Source organism: Hemitrygon akajei, chromosome 17 (genome assembly GCF_048418815.1).
Source record: "Hemitrygon akajei chromosome 17, sHemAka1.3, whole genome shotgun sequence".
In the NCBI taxonomy this organism is placed as follows: Eukaryota; Metazoa; Chordata; class Chondrichthyes; order Myliobatiformes; family Dasyatidae; genus Hemitrygon; species Hemitrygon akajei.
In genome coordinates this window covers 6,609,646-6,635,770 of record NC_133140.1, presented here as the reverse complement: position 1 = coordinate 6,635,770, position 26,125 = coordinate 6,609,646, and the positions used below count along the sequence as shown (strand labels likewise).

At 39.3% G+C, this 26,125-nt stretch overlaps 1 protein-coding gene and 1 long non-coding RNA gene across 5 annotated transcripts in view; one reads left to right on the top strand and one right to left on the bottom strand.

The window, feature by feature from the left end:
- Positions 1-26,125, bottom strand: part of LOC140740454 (anillin-like) — a 73,077-nt gene that overhangs the window by 33,375 nt on the left and 13,577 nt on the right. For all 4 annotated transcript variants that reach the window (XM_073069616.1, XM_073069618.1, XM_073069620.1 and 1 more), the window contains exons 6-13: positions 20,567-20,745; positions 20,101-20,205; positions 18,070-18,211; positions 16,061-16,338; positions 14,204-14,346; positions 7,124-7,265; positions 6,277-6,412; positions 5,482-5,664 (exon numbers count right to left, since the gene is read on the bottom strand). In XM_073069616.1, the coding sequence (XP_072925717.1) occupies positions 5,482-5,664; positions 6,277-6,412; positions 7,124-7,265; positions 14,204-14,346; positions 16,061-16,338; positions 18,070-18,211; positions 20,101-20,205; positions 20,567-20,745 (1,308 nt within the window). The remainder of the gene's footprint in view (positions 1-5,481; positions 5,665-6,276; positions 6,413-7,123; positions 7,266-14,203; positions 14,347-16,060; positions 16,339-18,069; positions 18,212-20,100; positions 20,206-20,566; positions 20,746-26,125) is intronic.
- LOC140740456 (uncharacterized) lies at positions 223-25,965 on the top strand. The gene is made up of 4 exons (XR_012101865.1): positions 223-369; positions 17,974-18,048; positions 18,902-19,118; positions 24,420-25,965. It is a non-coding gene; the product is annotated as an uncharacterized lncRNA (long non-coding RNA).

Below are 26,125 nucleotides of genomic sequence, written 5' to 3'. Positions count from 1 at the left end.
GCTGCTTTAAGTATAGCCATCTGCACTGCACTCCAGCAGCACAAATTTATTGCATTCTCTGGCTTTCTGCTGGATTGCCAGGAGGGAGACAACTTTAGCTCATAAGGCACATACCCACCAAAGAATAAGCTGCCAAAACTAATTTTATAAAGGACAGTTTCATTACTAAGACACATTTGAGGGAATTTTTGACGCATGTTCCACATTTTCTTTGGCAGTTTAACAGGGGCACGACTGCGCAAGCCGGACCGTGAGGCAGCAGGAGTATTTAAAGAGAGCAGTTGGACGGAGGGGGCGACAGAGTAGGAAGGCTTTGTCTCGAGAGGCTTCGGTGAGCAGAGGCTGAGGATGAGCTTCACTCCAAGTGAGGTAAGAAAGGGTAATTCCTTTAAAAGGAGAAAATCTCAAAAGTTGAGGCAACGTATTAGGTAGGTCATGACAGCTGAGATCAGCCCCGTGGTTTGTTCATCCTGCAGCATGTGGGAAATCAGGGATACTTCCAGTGTCCCTGACAACTATGTGTGCAGGAAGTGTGTCCAGCTGCAGCTTCTGGCAGACCGCATTGAGCGGCTGGAGCAGCGATTGGATTCATACTGGAGCATCCGCGATGCTGAGAAAGTCATGAATAGCACGGTCAGTGAGTTGGCCACACCACAGGTAAAGGCTACATAGGCAGAAAGGGAAGGGGTGGCCACTAGACAGCGTAGCAGTAGGCAGGTAGTGCAGGAGTCCCCTGAGATCATCTCCTTCCTAAACAGATATACTGTTTTGGATACTGTTGGGGGAGATGTCTCATCAGGGGAAGGCAGCAGCAGCCGAGTTCATGGCACCATGGGTGGCTCTGTGGCACAGGAGGGAAGGAAAAGGAGTGGGAGAGCTATAGTGATAGGGGATTCAATTGTAAGGGGAATAGATAGGCGTTTCTGTGGCCGCAAACGAGTCTTCAGGATGGCATGTTGCCTCCCTGGTGCAAGGGTCAGGAAAATGTCTCTGAGCAGCTGCAGGACATTCTGGAGTGGGAGAGTGAACAGCCAGTGGTCGTGGTGCACATAGGTACCGACGATATAGGTAAAAAAAAAAACGGGATGAGGTCCTACAAGGTGAATTTAGGAGATAAACTAAAAAGTAGGACCACAAAGGTAATAATCTCTGGATTACTACCAGTGCCACGTGCTAGTCAGAGTAGAAATAAGAGGATATTTCAGATGAATACGTGGCTTGAAAAAGTGGTGCAAGGGGGAGGGATTCAAATTTCTGGGGCATTGGAACCAGTTCTGGGGGAGGTGGGACCAGTATAAACAGGACGGTCTGCACCTGGGCTGGACTGGAACCAATGTCCTAGGGGGAGTGTTTGCTACTGCTGTTCAGGAGGATTTAAACTAATGTGGCAGGGGGATGGGAACAAGTGCAGAGAGACAGAGGGGTGTAAAATGAGGGTAGAAGCAAAAAGTGTAAGGTGAAAAGTAAAAGTGGCAGGCAGGCAAATCCAGGGCAAAAATCAAAAAGGGCCACTTTTCAACATAATTGTACAAGGGCTAAGAGTGTTGTAAAAACAAGCCTGAAGGCTTTGTGTGTCAATGCGAGAAGCATTCGTAACAAGGTGGATGAATTGAATGTGCAGATAGTTATTAATGAATATGATATAGTTGGGATCACAGAGACATGGCTCCAGGGTGACCAAGGATGGGAGCTCAACATCCAGGGATATTCAATATTCAGGAAGGATAGACAGGAAAGAAAAGGAGGTGGGGTAGCATTGCTGGTTAGAGAGGAGATTAACACAATAGAAAGGAAGGACATTAGCCTGGAGGATGTGGAATCGATATGGGTAGAGCTGCATAACACTAAAGGGCAGAAAACACTAGTGAGAGTTGTGTACAGGCCACCTAACAGTAGTAGTGAGGTTGGGGATGGCATTAAACAGGAAATTAGAAATGCGTGCAATAAAGGAACAGTAGTTATAATGGGTGACTTCAATCTACATATAGATTGGGTGAACCAAATTGGTAAGGGTGCTGAGGAAGAGGATTTCTTGGAATGTATGCGGGATGGTTTTCTGAACCAACATGTCAAGGAACCAACTAGAGAGCAGGCCATTCTAGATTGGGTATTGAGCAATGAGGAAGGGTTAGTTAGCAATCTTGTGTCTTACCCTTGGGTAAGAGTGACCATAATATGGTGGAATTCTTCATTAAGATGGAGAGTGACATAGTTAATTCAGAAACAAAGGTTCTGAACTTAAGGAAGGGTAACTTTGAAGGTATGAGATGTGAATTAGCTAAGATAGACTGGCAAATGATAATTAAAGGGTTGACGGTGGATATGCGATAGCAAGCATTTAAAGATCGCATGGATGAACTTCAACAATTGTTCATCCCAGTTTGGCAAAAGAATAAACCAGGGAAGGTAGTGCACCCATGGCAGACAAGGGAAATTAGGGTTAGTATCAAGTCCAAAGAAGAAACATACAAATTAGCCAGAAAAAGCAGCACACCTGAGGACTGGGAGAGATTCAGAGACCAGCAGAGGAGGACAAAGGGCTTAATTAGGAAAGGGAAAAAAAAGATTATGAGAGAAAGCTGGCAGGGAACATAAAAACTGACTGTAAAAGCTTTTATAGATATGTGAAAAGAAAAAGATTGGTTAAGACAAATGTAGGTCCCTTATAGTCAGAAATAGGTGAATTGATCATGGGGAACAAGGACATGGCAGACCAATTGAATAACTACTTTGGTTCTGTCTTCACTAAGGAGGACATAAATAATCTTCCAGATATAGTAGGGGACCGAGTGTCTAGTAAGATGGAGGAACTGAGGGAAATACATGTTAGTAGGGAAGTGGTGTTGAGTAAATTGAAGGGATTAAAGGCAGATAAATCCCCAGGGCCAGATGGTCTGCATCCCAGAGTGCTTAAGGAAGTAGCCCAAGAAATAGTGGATGCATTAGTGATGATTTTTCAAAACTCCTTAGATTCTGGATTAGTTCCTGAGGATTGAAGGGTGGCTAATGTAACCCCACATTTTAATAAAAAAGGAGGAAGAGAAAAATCGGGAAATTATAGACCAGTTAGCCTGACATCGATGGTGGGGAAAATGCTAGAGTCGGTTATCAAAGATGTGATAACAGCACATTTGGAAAGCGGTGAAATCATTGGACAAAGTCAACATGGATTTGTGAAAGGAAAATTATGTCTGACGAATCTTATAGAATTTTTTGAAGATGTAACTAGTAGAGTGGATAGGGGAGAGCCAGTGGATGTGGTATATTCGGATTTTCAGAAGGCTTTTGACAAGGTCCCACACAGGAGATTAGGGTGCAAACCTAAAGCACACGGTATTGGGGGTATAGTATTGATGTGGATAGAGAATTGGTTGGCAAACAGGAAGCAAAGAGTGGGAGTAAATGGGACCTTTTCAGAAAGGCAGGCAGTGACTAGTGGGGTACCGCAAGGCTCAGTGCTGGGACCCCAGTTGTTTACAATATATATTAATGATTTAGACGAGGGAATTAAATGCAGCATCTCCAATGACACGAAGCTGGGCGGCGGTGTTAGCTGTGAGGAGGATGCTAAGAGGATGCAGGGTGACTTGGATAGGTTAAGTGAGTGGGCAAATTCATGGCAGATGCAATTTAATGTGGATAAATGTGAGGTTCTCCACTTTGGTGGCAAGAACAGGAAAACAGATTATTATCTGAATGGTGGCCGATTAGGAAAAGAGGTGCAACGAGACCTAGGTGTCATTGTACACCAGTCATTGCAAGTGGGCATGCAGGTACAGCAGGTGGTGAAAAAGGCAAATGGTTTGTTGGCATTCATAGCAAAAGGATTCAAGTACAGGAGCAGGGAGGTTCTACTGCAGTTGTACAGGGCCTTGGTGAGACCACACCTAGAGTATAGTGTGCAGTTTTGGTCCCCTAATCTGAGGGAAGACATTCTTGCCATAGAGGGAGTACAAAGAAGGTTCACCAGATTGATTCCTGGGATGGCAGGACTTTCATATGAAGAAAAACTGGATGACTGGGCTTATACTCGCTGGAATTTAGAAGATTGAGGGGGGAATCTTATTGAAACGTATAAATTTCTAAAGGGATTGGACAGGCTAGATGCAGGAAGATTGTTTCCAATGTTGGGGGAGTCCAGAACGAGGGGTCACAGTTTAAGGATAATGGGGAAGCCTTTTAGGACCGAGATGAGGAAAAACTTCTTCACACAGAGAGTGGTGAATCTGTGGAATTCTCTGCCACAGGAAACAGTTGAGGCCGGTTCATTGGATATATTTAAGAAGTTAGATATGGCTCTTGTGGCTAAAGGGATCAGGGGGTATGGAGAGAAAGCAGGTACAGGGTTCTGAGTTGGATGATCAGCCATGATCATACTGAATGGCGGTGAAGGGCCGAATGGCCTACTCCTGCACCTATTTTCTATGTTTCTATTAAACAAATTTACTGGCTCAGTACAGGTTTATTTATTATTTAATATATTTTGTACATTTTGATGAAACTAACCTTTTAAAGTACAAACATAAAAGAAAAACTTGACATTAAGAAAGCATTCCAGATATGAACTGTGTATCGTTAATCATTCTGTGCTAACCAGCACCGTGTAATGTGGAATCAGAAGGGTTTTGAATTCTTGATTATTCAACAGTTTATATCAACTGCAATTTCTTTCAAGCCAAACTACCCATGCCCAACCAACTGGTTGTCTCAGCTGCCATCTGGAGAATATTCACAGCACTTAGCTGTTGAACAATTCACATTCAAAAACTCCCATGAGCTGCATTGCATAAAATGAGGTTCTTTAAATACACTTAATGCATTTTCCATAATATTCAACATTGTTCCTTAGGTCCTCAGATTAGTAGGTCAATTGGTCATTGTGAATTTGTGTAGGCAAGCGGGTCAAATCTGGGGCAAGATAAAGGGAATACAGGGGTAATAAAATTGGATGAGTACAAAGAGGTGCTTATTGCAGAACAGATGTTCGGCCAAAGGCCTTTTTCTATAGCAATGGCTCTAAAAAGACTTTAATCATGTTAAAATGCAAATAAAAAGATATTACACTAAGAGTGATTAAAATTATGAATGTATTGGATGAAAATAACCATTTCCAATACTTTAATTTAATAGAACAAGGACTTGTTTATATAAAAGTACAAATTTAGAGATAAGGCACATAAAGAGACCTTTAAGAAGGGTTCAGTCTAGAATTAGTTCCAAAAATCTGATGCTTGAAACCACTGAAAAAGAATATCATATTTGACTTCAGAGTGAAAATACTCAGAAGTCTACATTTTGCAGTATTAAGCAGGCAAATAATGCAGGTTAAGGAAGTTAATTCAATGATTTCTTCGACATATTCAAAAAAATTTTCAGGTGAAGCCCCAAGGAAACAACTTTAGACAAAAAAATTCTACAACCATATTAAACAGAGCTCCACATTTTCTGCAATACGACCTCCTCTGCACTGTGCTTCCCTACCTTGTTTACATTGTGCTGAACACACAAATTCAGCTTTCAGAGGAAGGCGAAGGTTAGAGATGGAGACAGTGCCTCGACATGGCTCAGGACTGTTTGTTGGCTGGGCTGCTTCAGTTCGAGATGTAGCATTTCCCTCTCCTTTCAGTCGATTCAGCTCAGACAGAAGTGCAACACGCTTCTCAGCTTTGAAAATGAACAATAGATTTGATATTTTCTAGTTCAAGATTCTACCAACAAGTAGCATTCTATAAAATATATTTGCAACTAAATTAGTCCACCAAGCAAATGCATCTGTAACAGTTAATTATCAGTGTTATACAACAAGACATTAAAATCATGATAGTGCTAAATTTGGTGAAAAACTCACCGCACAAAATGATGGAATTTTAGAACTTGGAGCTCAGAAAGCTGAAAGTACTTAAAGCGAAGAAAATAAATCAAGAGAAAAGAATTGGAGGAACCTGTAAGTGTTGCAGTAAATTAGTGATATCAAGGAGATTATTGAGGTATAGGAAAATGAACTGGTTTTGGAATCAACTATGGAGAAAAAGCACAAAGCTTTTATCCAATACCATTTCATCTTAGGATGAAAGGTAGTCAGTTCAAACTTGTTACTAAACCTCTAAGAAAAATTGAGCAATTCACCTGCAGACTTCAACTGCCCAATTTCAGCTATATCCAGGATGCAAAGTCCTTAATGTAGCTTATTATGTTTAATTATGTTATTTATTTGCACAGTAATGACTAATTCCAACTACGCACCACATCATACGTCTGGCTCTGTGGGTTACTCACAAGCAATAAGGAGAAGCCGCTCTGCTTCTGCTTCTTCACGTGAACCTTTACCATGTTCTTTGTCTGTACAGCAGTTGAGTGCCTGGCTTGCCTGATGCATTATTTTGTGTAAACTCTTAATCTCATCATTAAGTATCTGAAAGGAAGGGGGAAAAATGGCACTGTTAATGATTTCAATTGCCTCTCTAGCCCAGAACTGAGCAACTTGAAACCAAAGTCTATTTGGCTGTGCATTGACTTTTGATTTAAATAAATCAAATTTTCCATCCATCTCATCCATGCCCTCTACCACAGGTAAATGTAATTCTACTCAATTCCAAGTTTCTTTTCTCAATGCTCAAATCTAACTTACAGAGAGGAAATACGTACAAAATACTGACAGAACTCACCAAGACAGGCAGCAGCTATGGAGGGAAATAAACATTGATATTTCAGACCAACACCCTTCATCAGAACTGGAATGGGAAGGGAGGGAGTACAAGTCCAAAACATCAACTGATTATTCCCCACTTATACTCCTGCTCAAAACATTGACTGTATTTCCTTCCATAGATGCTGCCTGGCCAGCTGAATTCCTCCAGCATCGTGTGTGTGTTGTTCAACATTTCCAGAACCATGTGTGCATGCGCACTATAACTAAAAACACACACGTGTGCTAATCATTCAAGAAATATCACCCAAACTTTAAAAGGACTGGTGGTAATCAGTCAAGGTAAAGAACTGAATTTAAAAACTTGATTAAATCGATTATTCCCATTATTCAGGTTTCTGGACTTTCCTTTGCCTTTTCAAGAAACAAAGTTGATGGGTGCAGGAAAATAAAACCTGAGAAAACTGCTTCCTGTACCTTTATTTTCTCTTTTGTAGTGATTTGCTTTGTTGCAAAATGGGAGCTTTCTGCGGCTCCCTGGGAATTGTTCTGATTCATTTCTTTGGTTTTTCTTTCTGCCTGCAGAGCACCACGACGTTGAGATCTGTACAAATCAATACTAAACACAGAAAAACACTAATGTAACACAAAGACACAGAAGATACTCTCCATAAGAAGTTAACTATATTATGCTGCGCCATAATGAAATAAAATGGTGTATCCCAGAATCCTCAGTGGCAGGGGAAAGGTGGGGTGGGGGGCAAGGAGGAACAGAGCAGGGTCTTTTAACAGAGTATTTCAAGTAGGTGCCCTTATTATCACTGTAACAGTGAGGTATAGTGATAAGAGCATCTTTTATTTTGCAAGCTTCCAATTTTTCTCTTTGCAAAAATTATACCCTCAAAATTTCCTTAAAGCATCACCCAAAATCTTATCCTTGCTACCATATTTTATGTTATTAGGGTCATTAACGACATTTGAAATTTAACAGAATAGTTCATAGGATGGTGATTTAGATTAGTTTGGAGAAGCTGGGACTGTTCTCCCTCAAGCAAAGGAACATGGTTCTGGTGGCTGTGCAGTAGTGTGGATTTAATGAGGCTGCGCGATTACAAAAGTCAGGTAGATGCTATTGGCAAAGGTAGAAGAGGAATGATAATGATTTAAGTAAATGCAGCAAGTTATAATGAACTAGAATTGAATTTCTACAAGGTGAAAGACATCAGCTTCAACAGGACAGTGGACACCTTTGCAGAATACAAAATAACTTGGACAAACTCAAAGAACTCAACAATTCAGGTGACATCTATGGAAGGAAATAAACCGTCAATCTGACTGTAAACTATCTTCCCTATCCACTCCCATCTTCTTACTTCATCCCCTCTTCCTCCCAGCCATCTTCTACCCTTCCCCAACCTGGTCTCAACTATTACCTGCCAGCTTATACTGCTTCCCCTCCCAATTTTATTCTGGATTCTGCTCCCATCCTTACCAGTCTTGGAGGGGTTTGGCCCAAAACTTCAGCTGTTTATTTCCCTCTATAGATGCTGCCTGACTTGCTGAGTTCTTTTAGTATTGTGTGGCTCATAATATCCAGCATGTGTAGAATCTCATCTCTAATAACTTGGAGCTGGTTCAGAGCAGACTGGGATTCCCTAGAGAGGTAGCATAAACTAGATGGACTATGTGATCTGCAGTGTTATGTCCTACACTTACAAGATTATTGCAGGGAAATTCTGACCTTGTCCACTTTGAAATTGACAGCCAAAGTACCATATGACAAGGCTTCAAGCTCTGAAATATTCCAAAACTCCCCATTTGCATTTTCCAAATCCCCCTTTTAAGATATTCTTTAAAGCATTTTCTGAGTATTAAAGCTTCACCAAACTGGCAGCTTGTTAACAGTCTTTAGTATTTTGCCAGACAATATACAAATTGCCAATAAGAAACAGGAGCAGAATCAGGCCATTTAGCCCATCAAGTCTGCTCTGCTATTCTTTCACAATTGATTTTATTATCCCTCTCAGCCCCATTTCTTGCCTTCTCCCTGTAACCTTTGATGCCCTGTCTAATCAAGTACCATAGCCTTTTGTAGCAATGAATTCCACAGATTGACCACTTCTCACCTGTTCTAAATGGATGGCTGTGCCCTCTGGTCCTAGACTCATTAGAAATATCCTCTATGTATGTTCTCTGTCAAGGCCTTCCAATATTTGATAGGTCTCAATACAACCCCCCCCCCCCCCATTCTTCTCAACTCTAGAGACATCAGATGTAAACATCTTTTCTCAGGATGAGGGGCCCAAACCTGTTCACAATACTCCAAGTGTGGCCTGACCAGTGCCTCACCATTATTGCTTTTAATCTAGTCCTCTTGAAAGGAATGCTAACATTTAATTTACTTTCTTTGCCACTGACTCAACCTACATGTTAACCTTTAGGGAACCCTTCATGAGGACTCCCAAGTCCCCTTGCACCTCTAACATTTGAATTTTCTTCAAATTTAGAATATTCAACTTAGTGGGTTAATTGGTCACTAATCTACCAAAGTGCACGATGATCATATACTTCCCTACACAACATTTCATCTGTCAATTCTTTGCCCATTTACCTAAATCTGCCCAAGTACCACTGCATCCCCCATTTACCTTACAGACCCACTTCAAATTTGGCCACAAAACCATCAATTACATCATCAAAAGAACTGACATAACATGAAAACCAGTCCCCACACCAATGCTGCGGAGTCACCAGCAGCCAACCAGAAAAGGCCCCCTTTATTCCCTCCTGCCAGTCAGCTAATCTTTTATCCATGCTGCTTTCCTGTAATAGCATAGGCTCTTATCTTGTTAGGCAGCCTCATGTGCTGCACCTTGTCAAAGGACTTTTGAAAATCCAAGTAAACAGCATCCACAAACTCTAGTTTGTCTATCCAGCCTGTTATTTCCTTTAAAAATTTCCATAGATTTTTCAGGCAAGGATTTTCCACTTAAGAAAACCAAGATGAGAAACCAAGCCTTCTTTATCACATGCCTCCAAATGCCCTGAAACCACATTCTTATGTATGGACTCCAACATGTTCCCATCCACCAAATCAGACTAACTGGTCTATAGTAATTTTTTTCTGCCCTGCTCCCTTTATAAAGAGTGGAGTGAAATTTGCAGATATCTAGTCCTCCAGAACCATCCCAGGGGAATTCTTCAAAGGTCACTACTGAGTGTCTGGACAATCTCTTCATCTACCCCTTTCAAAATCCTGGGGTGTAGTCCACCTGTTTCATGGGACTTGTCCATCTTCAGACCTTTCAGTTTCCCCAGCATCTTGTCCGTAATAATAGCAACTACACTCATTTCTGTCCCTAGTCACTCTTGAATTTCTGGCAAATACATGCTGTGCCACTCCCAAAATAGTGCAGTATCATTAATAATGAATTCACCAACAGGAACACAAGTAATTAAATTGGAGGAGCTGGGGAGGGGGAAGAAGAAATCATCAGCCAAATCATTGTATTAATAATGATGAGAAACCATACTAAACCATAAATCTTTAAAATGTAAACCTTAAAAAAAAAGGGGGAAAAAGTTGGAGCAAAATTAATTACCATGAAGTTGAAGTAAATGAGGTGAAAAAGCATCAATAGACTTTCAACATGTTGAAAAACATGGAACAAATCAAGACCCAAAAGGTAATTTGGAGAGTCAATGCTGCAGTTAGGCACAAGAAACCCAGAGCCGATAAATGAGTGGTCACATTTTTATCTAGTAGAACTAACATAAAGGACAAGTAGTACTGATTTGATAGACTTGACTACTGTGTGTTCTGTACTTTAAAGCTTATATTGTTCTTAGAAATGCAAAGCAGATTCACCCAAATGCTTTCATATTTTATACATTAGAGGGAGAACACTAGTTAACCTCCAATCAGTTATCAGAGTGCCACTACACCACTGGCTATTTGCACCAGATTTCGAGGTGAGCAGTCCCGGGTTGGAATTTGACCAGCTCCTTGTACACCTTCCATCTGTGCTGAGTTGTGTGGCAAGCTTGCAACTTTGTACACTCTCCACTGCATTTCAGGGAAATGTGGCATACAAACGTATCCTATTGCATCTGTAGTCCAAACACCTTTACAGTTTTGGCACAAAAATCTCTGCATTTTTTTGCCTTGGCCAACAAAGATTTTACATAGAATAATTAATCCATTCCAATAATCAACAAGAATAAATGGAAGTGCACTGCAGCTTTCCCTGTTCATCTGCACTTGTCAGAATTGTATACTGCTCAGCAACACAAATACTGAAGAAACTCAGCAAGTCAGACAGCATCTATGACAATAGGTGCAGAAGTAGACCATTCAGCCCTTCGAGCCTGCACCGCCATTTTGAGATCATGGCTGATCAACTACTATCAATACCCGGTTCCTGCCTTGTCCCCATATCCCTTGATTTCCCCTATCCATAAGATACCTATCTAGCTCCTTCTTGAAAGCATCCAGCGAATTGGCCTCCACTACCTTCCAAGGCAGTGCATTCCAGACCCCCACAACTCTCTGGGAGAAGAAGTTTTTCCTTAACTCTGTCCTAAATGACCTACCCCTTATTCTCAAACCATGCCCTCTGGTACTGGACTCTCCCAGCATCTGGAACATATTTCCTGCCTCTATCTTGTCCAATCCCTTAATAATCTTATATGTTTCAATCAGATCCCCTCTCAATCTCCTTAATTCCAGCGTGTACAAGCCCAGTCTCTCTAACCTCTCTGCGTAAGACAGTCCAGACATCCCAGGAATTAACCTCGTGAATCTAAGCTGCACTTCCTCTACAGCCAGGATGTCCTTCCTTAACCCTGGAGACCAAAACTGTACACAATACTCCAGGTGTGGTCTCACCAGGGCTCTGTACAAATGCAAGAGGATTTCCTTGCTCTTGTACTCAATTCCCTTTGTAATAAAGGCCAACATTCCATTCGCCTTCTTCACTGCCTGCTGCACTTGCTCATTCACCTTCAGTGACTGATGAACAAGGACTCCTAGATCTCTTTGTATTTCTCCCTTACCTAACTCTACACCGTTCAGATAATAATCTGCCTTCCTGTTCTTACTCCCAAAGTGGATAACTTCACACATATTCACATTAAACGTCATCTGCCAAGTATCTGCCCACTCACCCAGCCTATCCAAGTCACCCTGAATTCTCCTAACATCATCATCACATGTCACACTGCCACCCAGCTTAGTATCATCAGCAAACTTGCTGATGTTATTCTCAATGCCTTCATCTAAATCATTGACGTAAATCGTAAACAGCTGTGGTCCCAATACCGAGCCCTGTGGCAACCCACTAGTCACCACCTACCATTCCGAGAAACACCCATTCACCGCTACCTTTTGCTTTCTATTTGCCAACCAGTTTTCTATCCATGTCAAAGTCTTCCCCCCGATGCCCTGAGCTTTGATTTTACCCACCAATCTCCTATGTGGGACCTTATCAAATGCCTTCTGAAAATTGAGGTACACTACATCCACTGGATCTCCCCCGTCTAACTTCCTGGTTACATCCTCGAAAAACTCCAACAGATTAGTCAAGCATGATTTACCCTTGGTAAATCCATGCTGGCTCGGCCCAATCCTATCACTGCTATCTAGATATGCCACTATTTCATCCTTAATAATGGACTCTAGCATCTTCCCCACCACCGATGTCAGGCTGACAGGTCGATAGTTCTCTGTTTTCTCCCTCCCTCCTTTCTTAAAAAGTGGGATAACATTAGCCATTCTCCAATCCTCAGGAACTGATCCTGAATCTAAGGAACATTGGAAAATGATTACCAATGCATCCGCAATTTCCAGGGCCACCTCCTTTAGTGCCCTAGGATGCAGACCATCTGGACCTGGGGATTTGTCAGCCTTCAGTCCCATCAGTCTTCTCATCACCGTTTCCTTCCTAATGTCAATCTGTTTCATTTCCTCTGTTACCTTATGTCCTTGGCCCATCCATACATCTGGGAGATTGCTTGTGTCTCCCTTAGTGAAAACAGATCTAAAGTACTCATTCAATTCTTCTGCCATTTCTGTTTCCCATAACAATTTCACCTAATTCATTCTTCAAGGGCCCAACATTGTTCTTAACCATCTTCTTTCTCTTCACATACCTAAAAAAAGCTTTTGCTATCTTCCTTGATATTCCTAGCTAGCTTGCGTTCGTACCTCATTTTTTCTCCCTGTATTGTCTTTTTAGTTAAGATCTGTTGTTCCTTAAAAACTTCCCAATCATCTGTCCTCCCACTCACCTTAGCTCTGTCATACTTCCTTTTTTTTAATGCTATGCAATCTCTGACTTCCTTTGTCAACCACTATGGAGGAGAATAAATGGTCAATGTTTCAGGACAAGACCTCATCAGTCCTGTTGAGTTCCTCCAGCATTTTGTATGTTACTCTGGATTTCCAACATCTACAGAATCCTGTGTTTCCCAATGAATTTCCCCAACAATTCCATTTACCACATTGTTGGCCATCTGATCTGGTTACTGATATTGTGTACAAATTTTTACATGCACTCCTACCCACATTAATCAGGTTACACACATTACCTACTAACTTTCTACATTCTAAAAAAAATCTACAGTGAAGTTACATATCTATCAAAAAGGATTTGATAACAAAGGGTTTGTAGAAAGTAATTGGAAACTGCTATCATAAAAACACATCAAGTTCCTGCCAGTCCAGGTGATCCGATTTGCTTTCAATTTTCTGAACAGTCTGTCACACACAATATCGTCAACCTACATCAAAATTTTAAAAATGTCTTTGTTACACTTTCAAGACAGCTTCTCAAGGGCTATTTTTCCATCAACGAATCAAAGCTAACTGTCCTTAATTAGCCAGTGCCCAATGAAGATCAAGTCAACCTTTTGTTTTCCCCATAATTTATCCTCAGGAGATTCTGCTGTAGTCAATAACAGTCCACACTCTGGTATTGCAACCAGAATAGTAGCCCTCTACATCCTAAGTGAAGCCAGGATTCTAGAGAATAACTAAGATCCTTGCTGGTTTCACCATAGCTTCACTTAATTGCCAAGGGGATATTTCATCTGGCTTAGGAAATTACCCACTTAGAAAATATATTTCCCCATCTTCTAATGCCTGCACTGTTGCTTGTGAAGTCAGCAAAACAAAATCTTGTAATGCCACCACACATTAAATTTTAAACAATAGGTTTTCATGAACCAAAATTTCCATTACTAGCCAAGGATTTTAAGAGATTATAGAAACAATACAGATGGAATCAAGATACAGCAAACCAATTTCTTTATTATTTTGCAGAGAATAGTGAAGCAGGGCTTAATAGCTATTTACAATCTAATTGAATGCAGTAAGGCATTGTTAAGCCCGAAACAGGATTATTAGAAGGGCTATATTATTGAGAGCTGAAATTTCATCCAAGAGCTACAAATAGATCAATGCACTTCTAAATATGATTTGGAGTAGATTCAATTCCCAAGACATTCATGCCCACAGATGTATCCATGTAAAGAAAAAAAAACAGACCATTTTATTACCTGTAGAATGGTATGCTATCCACCTCTGATGAAATACTCCCAGTTGGATTTTGATTCTGCCCAGGATTCTCCAGCTTGAGAGAGGAATAGATGGAGCAGCAGGATTCAGATAGATTGTTGTTCAGTGATGTTAGCAATGAGGCCTATCCAAGTACAAAAAAAATAAAAATCTTTAAATTTGTTACATTAATCCAATGTCAATTGTAAAAAAAAAATCAAATCCTTAAATTTTAGGAAGTACATTGAAGTTATGAATTTGAACTGACCATAAAAATGAGATCCCGCTAAATTTATCAACTATAAGTACATTTACCTTACCATTGCTGCCTGACAGCTCAGGAAATTGTGCAGTCATCAAGCTGCAACCTAGACAAATATGTAAAAAAATTCATTTCTAAAATTGACTTTGCCCACCCAATTGAACAGGGTATTGCTCGTTGATCCTAACACTGTCTACCACAGTGCTGTCACCTGCTGCACTTAAAAAAAATTCATTTGTAGAAAATGGGAATAATTTCAGAATCTCATCTAAAATAAAGGTTTTGGAAAGAATAAAGACAAAAGGTTTGAAAATCTGATGTTAATAATCCATACAGGTTCAATTTGTCACGGCAACATCTGGAAGTGAAATTAGCATTGTATACAGTCAGAAGAATGGCTCAAAACCAAAACAAAATTTTTAAAAATAAATCAAATCTGAAAACAACACTCAAGACTTTCCTCATTATTTATCAAAAGGAAGCTCAGAAGAGAAGAAACTTAATTTGTTACCCATCATATTAAATTAGCTCGAAGACTTATTGGATATGCAATTGTATTAAACAAATGCCAATGTGGACAGGAGGATGGAATAATATTAAGTCTTGGTTTAGATGTCTGGAGGGACTCAATGAACTACTCCTCCCAATTCCTCCAAGATGCAATTAACTCAGAACAACTGAATGAAATGTGATATGCTGTTCCTTTTAAGCTGCACTAGAAGAGAATGAGCAATTAAGGACAGTTGAGATAGTCACAGGTTTAATTGAAAATCAAAACAAATTTGGCCAGAGTAACTAAGACAGCCCATGTTCATGAAGTGCCTATTGCCACAAACTGTTCACCCAATCGTGCTGTCTATCACGAGGGACACATTGGCTCCTGGGTGCACTCGGAATTCACATTGCAAGAGGTTGCAGACTCAACCAGTTCCATTATGGACACACCCTCCCCACCTTTGGGGGACATCTTTAGGAAGTAGTGCCTCAGGAAGGTAGCAGCTATCTCCAATCATTGTCATCATTTGGAATGTGCTCTCTTTTCATTACTATTGTCAATGAGGTGGTACAAGAGCCTGAAGACCCACTCAACAATTTAGAAACAGCTTCTTCCCTTCCAGATTTGTGCATGGTCCATGAACCCCAACTCATTATTACTTTTAACTATTTTGTAATTTATAGTAATTTTATTCTCTGCACTTTACTTTGAACTTCAAGCTGTACTGCTGCCACAAAAAACATTTGACATCATAAAACAGTGATAATAAACCTGATTATGAATCAAGTGCTCTGCACCAGTGGAGGCTCTTAAGCAGTGTCCTTTTTAAACAATTTTTGAAAGTTTTCTAATAGTAAATACACAAAAGTGTCATGAAATCTACCACAAGCTCTAGAAACCTGGTTGAAGCATCCCACTACAAATATTTGCATGTTTAAAAAATCATGAACTGCAGAATGGGAAAGCAGACTGCCATTATTATAGATTGTAGGCAAATTGTTGACTTTTTTTTTTACTATTCATACTTAAAACAATTAAGGTGTGGTAAAATTCAAACCACAGTACATAACACATGAAACATCAAGTCCTCAGGATACTCACCAGAGGAGCCACTGCATCTGACTTGACAGATTTAATAATAGGAGGCACCACAGTTACACTAGAAAGAGTCAGTTCAGCTTCTTCTTTTTCATCTTTTGCCTTATGCTCAGATTTCACCTCATCATTCTGTGCTTCAGTTTTAGAGTTTTCCAACTCTGTCACCATTTGGTTGGATTTATTCTCCATTTGCTCATTTGCATGGTCTGTGTCAAATACATCTTTAAACAACTCAATTATCTCAGAGCTAGTTGGTGCTTCCTCAGAAGATAATCCCAATTCTAAAAGAGAAACAAAACCTCCATTTGCAAGTATGGCAAAGGAAATTTCAGAGCTAGCATTGGTACAACATTAGGTCATGCAAAATTTCATTCATCAAATGAGGGTTAAACCAAGACATGGTATAATTGTAACAGCCTCTATCCCATTCTTTTGCAGGGTCAAAAGTCTAAATAACTATACAGAGCTAATCACAACCAAGTAGATCTTATGTCATGGTACATCTGGACAATAAGCAGATGCTGAAAAAAAAATCTGGCCAGACCAGGGGTAGAAAGAATAATTTCAGCACCAGCCACATCTGGGGTTTCTGCTGAACAGTCAGTGTTAAAGTTATAAACCACCAGCCCAAAGGAATATCAACAATAATCGGCATGGGAATAAAAACTCAAAATGACCAGGTTCTTCAAAGGAGTGAGAACAAAGTACATTGGTTATTTGGAAATTCAGTAAGGTTGTAGATAGTTAAGTTAAACTAGCAGAGCAAGAAATTTTAGCCAAGCTTTTCCTCTTTTTTAAGCCCCATCTCACCAATCTGGGGCAATATGCATAAATTCCAATACACTTAGCTTCAAACAGGATTAGAAAATAATTTCTGCCAAGCTGTTCAATGTTAGTTTCAGAAACTCGTTTTTTTATTCCAATGTTATTGGGCTCCAAATCTATTTCTTAATACATTTACTGATTTAAATTAACGTTGCATGTACCAGGGTGTAGTGTAAAGCTCATCTTGCATATCATTCATGCAGATCAATTCATTACAATGTACTACAGGATTAAACAATAATAGGGTGCAGAATAAAGTGTTCCAGAAACAGAAAATGCAGTGCAGGTAGACAGTAAGTTGCACAGTCATGATGAAGTAGATTGTGAGGTCAAGAGTCTATCTTATTGTACCAGGGTCTTACAACATATTTTTAGAAAAGCTGGATATAAGCTGCCACTAAGCCTGGTGGCATGTCCTTTTCACTGGATACATAGTCCACTATAAGCCAAAGATGTAGTGAATCTGATCAATAATAGGGAATGTTTTATGAATAGTACACAAGTACTATTAAGACAATCTTTCTACTTTGGATGCATCCCTTATATTTCTCAATGCATTATTATACAGAATTAAATTGCATCTTATCATTTTTAAATGGCCACAAAGTTCTCATACCCATCTCAGAGACGCACTTTTCATTACTTTCACTTTCTATATACTCTGATGATGGAATGATTTGTGGCTCTAATGCAAGGTAACCTTCCTTAAGGGAGTAGACCAATCCTTTGGTTCATCTCCCTTGCAATCACCTAGTTTGGGATTAACACATTAAGTTTTAAACATCACTGAAGGAATGCAAACAAGTTAAAAATAAAGTCAATCATGCATTTTTAGTCAGTTGTAAATTTAAAGAGCTCAATGATAGCTCAGGGATATAACTGGTGAATTAGTGTGGAGCAGAGCTCAAGAATTGATTTTATTCCCATATTTGATCCAAAATGTGGAAGACAATTTCTGAGTTACATGGAAAGGTGGGTCCTATGGATTTAAAGTTTTCCCCTACGCTAATACAATACAAAATTTAAAACAAAAAATGTTTGAAATTAATAGCTCAAGATGACCAGCAGGGGAATGAAAAATCTGTTTTTAGCTTGATTGCAGCAGTACAGGAGAGCAAGACAGAGGCTACATGGTGACAAAGTAATCTGCTATCTACATGCAACAGGTAAGAAAATAAGAGTGTTACCATTGTCTTCAGTAATATGGAGGACCTCCTCAGACTTCGCAGTGTTCTCAAACCCCATAGTGGTATCTTTGTCATGAATAGTGTTCACTTGTGATTCTTTGTTTTCCTTCATTTCTTCCTGTTGTTCTGGAATGTTAATATCCTTTTGAGAAAAAAAAAGTAGTTTTATACAGTATCACCTAGTACAGCAACATACAATTGGCCCTTCTTATCCGTGGGGGATTGGTTCCGGGACCCCCTGCAGATACCAAAATTCGTGGATGCTCAAGTCCCTTATTTGACATGTATCAGAGGGGTGGTCCTCAAGACCCAGTGGAACCCCGGACTTTATTTAACATGTCTCCATGCTCTGGACATTAGGACCTGGCGGCGCAGCTCTGAATCCGCAGTGTTTCTGTTCACGAAAATAAAGTGGAAGTAATAACGCGATCGGAAAGAGGTGAGATGCCATTGGTCATTGGAAAAGCGTTAGGTTACAATCGGTCAACGATCGGAACACTTTTAATGGAGCATATGAAAGGCACTGCCCCGATGAAAGCTACAATTATTACTAAGCAACGCAGTGGTTAAATTGTTGAAATACATATGTTTAAGTGTTTTATATGCATAGAAAGGTAAAATATGTACTATAAACTAAGAAAAACGTTTGACTAACTTACGCTAAATAATACTGGATATACCTGTTCCGATTTCAAATCCGATTTAAAGACGGACTCAGGAACGGAACTCATTCATAACCCGAGGACTGCCTGTACTTTTAAGTCATTTCTAGATTACTTATAATACCTAATACAATGTAACTGCTAAGTAGTTGTTATACTGTATTGTTTAGGGAATAATAACAAGAAAAAAAATAGTCTGTACATGCTCAAGCAACGAGTGCTGGCGAGAGAACTTCGAGTTTTCCCGATCCGTGGTTGGTTGAATCTGCGGATAAGGAGTGCATTATCTTAATGGTAACATAGGTCTTCACTGACTTGAGCGCAGATGATGGCATTTCACCAAATGTGTCATGGGAAAAGACATGAATGTTCATCAGGCTGTAACCGGTAGGCATGATTGTTACTTATAATTCATTAACCCTGTCTGATCATACTCTGGTTGTGCAGCATCTATTTCTTCCTTAGTTGCTGCAAATGGAACTGACCATTGTGTGAATGCATTCAATATGACAGCTCAGCAATAATATCAAAGGGAATAAAGGACTATAATGTTTCAAGCAAATTAATAAATAAAAACCATGTGGAGTGATCAATTGGGGTGTTAATAAAAGTAGCGCAAACTTCCTGTTATGTATAAGATACACTTGTATAATTCCTCATAGCTAGGGTGGATGTCAGGAGTTATGGTTGTGCTGGTACATCCTGGTAGTAGCAAAGCTTTGCTGTATCCAATGCAATTATCCATCTCTTGATATCAAGTTGGTTTGCGGATCAAAAACTTCATGGAGATAGAAAAGAATCATCCACCCAAATGTATTCGCAAGCATCATTGATGGTTTAGCTTTGACTGACACCTTTCCCCCACCAGTACATATTGGGTTATACTATTGATGATATATGGGGTGTTGCATTAAATAGTTTGCTGCCATTTACAACTAGATGCAGTATTGCAAGGTATTTGCATGCTAGTTTAATGAACCTGCAATTATCCATCACATGCAATGCCATTGCAGCATCATCAGGTTGGCATTGCATTCAATGAAGCATAAATTCATAGACAGAAATGGACACAAATAGCATGAGCAAGAATAGATTCATGTCAGAATCTCCAGATTCAGCACATACCCAAAAGTGGTATGGCCCATAAATGGTGGCTGTTCGATGCTAGTATGTAAAAGCTTAAAAACTGACCCACTGCAGACAGTGAGTAAAATTGGTAAATAACTTATTACTAATCTTGACATTTACCAAGGAAAATACTTAAACATTGTGTTGACTGTGATAATAGAAACATTATTGGAAAACCAGTTAGAAAGACTTCACCCACACACACATTACTCCACAGAGAATAGAGTTAATCATTGTTTACCTTAGGAGTTTCCTCTCTTCCCATGCAGGACTTTGACATCTTTTCTACCCATGGATTCTTCCTTTCAGTCTTTCCCCGAAGTATTGCAAGCTCCCGTTCCCGCTCCTAGACAAAAGACAGGACTGAAAATCCACCCACTACACAAAAAGCAAACAGTTATCTTCTACATTACAAGATACTAATTAGCCCCAAGAAACAGTGTTCCACGAAAAGCCTAAACTATTAAGGGAGAAAAATCTAATTCTGAAATACTGTACAAATTTAGTAGAAGAACTTGATTAATATAATTGTCTGCTTTTAAAACAAGCATGAAATACAGGAACAAGGGTCCCAGTGAGCTTGATGCCAAATAAAAATCAGAACTTTCAAATAGGCATTTATCAGATTAGGAAAGTTTTACTGTACACAATGCCATTCTTGTTTCATTCTCAGAATTAACCAACCTTGACTATAATGTGTAGTTTACCTTTTTCATCCAAATAACACGAGAGGTACTAGACATAGACTTCTGAAGCAGCATTGCCTGAATGGTTTTGGTACTTGGAGTTACTGCAGGGATGAGGAGGTTTCCAATTTGTCCCTCGTTCTGCTTCTCATTAGTCATCTCTTCAAATTTTTCTTTAACTGTTTGCACAAAAACACTGCCTGCATTTAAGTAAAAAGAAAATAATGACTATGCCTCGTAGTCTTAATTCATAATTCAGATTTCTTAAAAATTCCACAAATTATAAAATCTAAGAATAAGCCAGAAGACAAAGTCACAGTTTTAATTGTGTCTCCAAGAAATATGTTCAATAATGCACTGATTATAATCTTTCCACATTGCCTTTATATAAACTGACTATTGTGCAATGTCATGCCCAAAATAAGATCAATTGACATTTCTTTAAAACTGTCCAAGGGATAAATTTTGGTCAGGATTTTGATTTCTTTGCATTTTTAAAGATAAAGCAGATGGAGACAAGAATAGATTAACTTTAAACCAGAGACGGCTGCTTCAATGATATTCTGCAATGTATGTTCAAACTACAACATTGGCCTCAATCCAAACATCATTTACCCAGGAGTCAAGAAAGTTGCCAATCCAAAATTTGCACTTGTTAACTTAGGAAGCTAGGACCTGAAAACTTACCTTTTGATTGTGCATTTACTCATTTTGTTGAGGTGACCTCAACTAGCAGAAATAAAATTAAGCCAAAAAGGAAAAACAAAAACACAGGATAGACAATGCACATATCTGTAATACCAAACATACTACGAGAGCTTGATAGATTGTTAAAGATCTGTGGAATTAAAGACGACTACTGTAATGATATGTAAGCCAATTCTAGAAAGTAAGCGTATTAAACCACCAGATTCTTCAGTAAAGGAGGACAAATAATTGAAGTGTGATTGTGCAATAAATAGTCAAACTTGTACAAAGATACTTGAGAAAGCGAGGATTATCAGTCCTTGTTTTAAAAAAAATCAAAAGGAAACAATGCCAGGTGACTGAATCAAGAACTTGTACGGAAATAAAGACAGCCAGCTAACTCCAATAATGAATTTTAGAGGGTTTGGAGATGCCAAGAGCTTGCAGAGTTTGAGACACATTTTGCAGACACCTGTACTGTAGCTCAACAGCATCCATAATGAAGAGTGGATATTCCTAGACAAAATGAATGCGAATCAAACACACTGCTGACGTTGCTGAATTTCATGTTGCTACAGCTGCATAGGAGATGGAGTATTCCCTCAGTTCTGCGTATTGTACATAGCAGAAGAGAAATAAAATAGGAAGAAAGGAGGTAGCCGAGTGGCTCAAAAAAAAGTTGAGGGGTCTCCAAAATAATTTGGACAAATTTCAAATTATACCATCAGCAAAACAGGATTTCCCACAGGATTAAAAACACAGCACTTAGTTGAATATTGCAATTGTCTCAAATCGCTCAGCTCAATAAAATCCAAATTTGTAGAGCAAATGCTCAAAATGCTTTACAACTTTAAAACTAAGGTAACTAATGGATAGAAGGTATCCCTACAGCATTAACTACTGCTGCAGCTTGACTGGAAACTACCGGTAGTTTTTGTGCAGGGATTTTGACTGCAGTTTCATGCCATATTTAGACATGCCATTTGTCTGCTGTAAATTACCACTTAAATCAAACAAGAATCAGAATAAAAGTGACAGGGCTGTCATAAAAGTTCAAGTGTACAGGAAAACACAATGGTTTCCTCAGGAACCTACACAGTTTTCGGGATATAAACCAAACCTTCATAAAAGTGAATTATTTCCCCTGAACGATTCTGCTTCTATATATAACCATATAACAATCACAGCACGGAAACAGGCCATTCCGGCCCTCCTAGTCCGTGCCGAACTCTTAATCTCACCTAGTCCCACCTACCCGCACTCAGCCCATAACCCTCCACTCCTTTCCTGTCCATATACCTATCCAATTTTACCTTAAATGACTCAACTTATATATGACATTCCTTTTAGAGTTACGGACTCATTTAAATATTTAGGTATTATTATCACTAAAAATCATAAAGATCTTTATAAAGCTAATTTGGTTCCTTTAGTGGATTTTATGAAGCAATTATTTTGTAGATGGAATCCACTTACACTTTCATTAGTTGGCCGAATTCATGCAGTTAAAATGATGATTTTACCAAAATTTTTTATATGTACAGGCAGTCCCCAAGTTACGAATGTCCGACTTACGGACAACTCGTACTTACGAACCAAGGAAGGAGAACGCCATCCGCCATTTTAAGTCATTGCCGTTGACACTGTGTTGTGTGTTTAACTTTGTATTTGGCTTAAATTGTTCTTAGTAAGATTGACCCAAACCCAATTTTTTAATCTTAAAAAATTTAAACTTTTTAGTTTAATTTATCGAAATTATTTATTTAAACCTTCATTAAGTGATCCTACTTTTCTTCTTTGGAGGAATAAAGAGGTTTATTCCTGCATGGATTTGTTTCAAGATGGCCGACTGATGTCTTTTGAGAAATTAGTAACTAAATACTCTCTCTCATATTCACATTTCCTGCAATATCTTCAGGTCAGACACTTCTTACAAAAATACTTAAGTAATTTTCCATATGTACAAGATTCTGACCTGTTAGATATTATTTTTAAAATGAATCCTTTAGTGAAGTGTTTTATTGGGAAAAGTTATAACTTATTGTTACAACAGCTCAATTATCCTTCATTTAAGATTAAGCAAGATTGGGAGAGAGCGCTTAACATGACCCTGGTAACAGAAGATTGGTTGCGGATTTTGAAATTGGTCAATTCTTCTTCGATTTGTGCCAATCACTCTTTAACTCAATTTAAAATTGTGCATCGTTAGTATCTGACAAAGGAGAGACTGTCTAAAATGTTTCTTAATGTTGATAGTCAGTGTGACAGATGTAAAACTGAGACAGCCATATTGACACACATGTTTTGGTCATGCTCTGTATTGAAACATTTTTGGAAGTCTATTTTCTCTACAATTTCTAAAGCTTTAAAAATTAATTTACAACCTAATAAATTGACAGCTTTATTTGGTATAACTCAATATATTCATGGCATTTCTTCATCAGACCAACATGTACAGTAATTGCATTTGTTACATTATTGGCCAGAAGGGCTATTTTGTTGAAATGGAAAGATGCTTTTGCTCCTACTTTGATACAATGGTTTTCTCAGGTGATATTATGTTTTAGTTTGGAGAAAATCAGAAGTCAAACTTTTGATCCTCTATTCAATTTTGAGAAAAGGTGGGGTTCATTCGCCCGCTACTATCATCTGATTTGATTTAATTAATATGGTTTCCTTCCAATTTTTCTTTAAGTGGTTTTGAGTTGGCAGATTAATGTTTTTTGGAAGCTTGTATGATGTATAGCTCTGGGGTTGTGCACCCAATGGGTTTCTTTTTTTGTTTTTGTTTTTTTTCCCCCCAGTTAGTAGGGTTTTCTTTAAGTTAGTAGGGTTTTTTTCGTTAGTAGGGTTTTCTTTAAGTTAGTAGGGTTTTTTTCGTTAGTAGGGTTTTTTCCTTCTTTTTCTTTCAAAAAAAATACCCTTAACACTTTTTTCTTCTTATTATTGATATATTGCTTAGCTTTGTTAATCAGTTATTTGCTAATTTAATTCTTTATTGTACGTAATGACATATTGACTTAATGTTTTTTGTTAATCTTCAATATTAATAAAAGATTTAAAAATGAGAAATAAAGAAAGAGTTAGTTCTAAAACTACATTTGTTGTCCTTATGTTTTAAGAGGAAGATATTATAGTTTTTTTGAGACGCCAAGTTGCAGCGCATGACATTTCTTTGCCAATACAGATAGTCCCCGGGTTACGAACGTCCGACTTACGAACAACCTGTACTTATGAACAGAGGGAGAAGAACGCCGTCCACCATTTTAAGTCGGATCACGATGCCGTCTGCCATGTTAAGTCTGTTAACACTGTTGAGTGTGTAACTTTGTATTTGGCTTAAATATTTCTTAGCAAGATTCACCCTGACCCCACCCCCACCTTTTCCAGTCAGCACCTGTCCCACTTGTCCCATGTAACCTGTCTCAGTGCGGGTGGACTTTAGGACCCTGGGCAGCAGAGGGCCTGCAGCTGCAGCTGAATCTGCCATTTTCTGTTCCATTGACGGAAAACGATCACGATTGAAAATAATAAAGCGATCGGAAAGAGGTGAAACGCCAGTCATTGGAAAAGATTTAAGGCCAATTTATACTCATGCGTCAAATGTATGCTGTAGGTACGGCGTAGCTGCGTACCCTATGCTGTACTCTACACCGGACACTATGCCGTAGCCTAACACACAGCTCTCCCAAAATATAATTACACTTCGTGACAACACAGACCGGACACTGATTGATCCGCTTAGTAGCATCACATTTCCTCCTACGCTGCAATAGCTTCCCATTGGGTGACTGAAGGGCAGGGAAGGAACTCTGGCTGCAATGCTTTCCATAAAGCTTTACAGACCTCCGAAATTATGGAGGACCTTGTGCTTGACGCCAGTTTTTTGCTAGCTGCTTTAGCCTGTTGACTTCCACCTGAAGCTAAAACTCGAATGGTGATTGCCAGTCTCTGTGTACAATATCCTGTGTATGTTACTAAAAAGGGCTTCTTTGGTTTGTTACGAGTAGGGATGTTTCTGTCTGTTAAATGTTTCTCTCACCGTTGTTTCGCTTTAGAATGGCTGATATGGTAATTGTATTCATTTGTTAATCAATGGGGAATGTTATTGTGTTTTGAGAGGCTGGGAACTTGGGGGAGGGGTTGCGCGGGCTTGGGAGTGAAGGGAGTCGGGAGGGAGACGCCGAGGAAGGTGGACGTGCGCTCGGAAGACCACCGGGGAGTCCGAGGTGGAAGACAAGGAAGTCGGAGGCAAGCGACAAGGGGTCGAATGGTTCGCTGGTTGAGCTCCTACGAGTGCACTAACTGACTGAACTTTGATAAGTTGGCACCTTTTGTTTTTTTCTTGTGTATATATATATATATATATATTGTATTGCCTAATACTCTTTTAATTTTAGTAAACTCTGTAAAGTGTATTTCATACCGGTATTTGTTGTGGGTTTGATACTGTTGGCGGGCGCAAGGCATAAACGCGATTCTCACAGCACCTGCGTGTAGGGAGGCAGGGTTGGTGAGTGGCTGGATCTCCTTTTCCCTTAGACATATACCAGCCTGTTGGGTAAGTGTTACATCTGAATATACTGTGGGTACACTGATGCGAAATAAATGGTTGGAGATGATGAACCAAATTGTCAAATCTACCTGCCGACATCCAAAAATATTTGAAATGCATTTCCTCGTCCATGTCTCTCAGTAGCCAGACAAGCACAGAAAATTCACCCTCCTTCAGTTTCAGTTGCCGTTGTTTGAAGTTTGAGTTTCTTCGTGTTGAGTTTCAACACGAAGAAACTCAGTGGCATAAAACCCCCACCGCCAACTAGCGTTTTGGTGGTGAATTGCAGAGAGATGCAGACACACCAACACACAACAGCGTAAGCTAGTCCACACAAG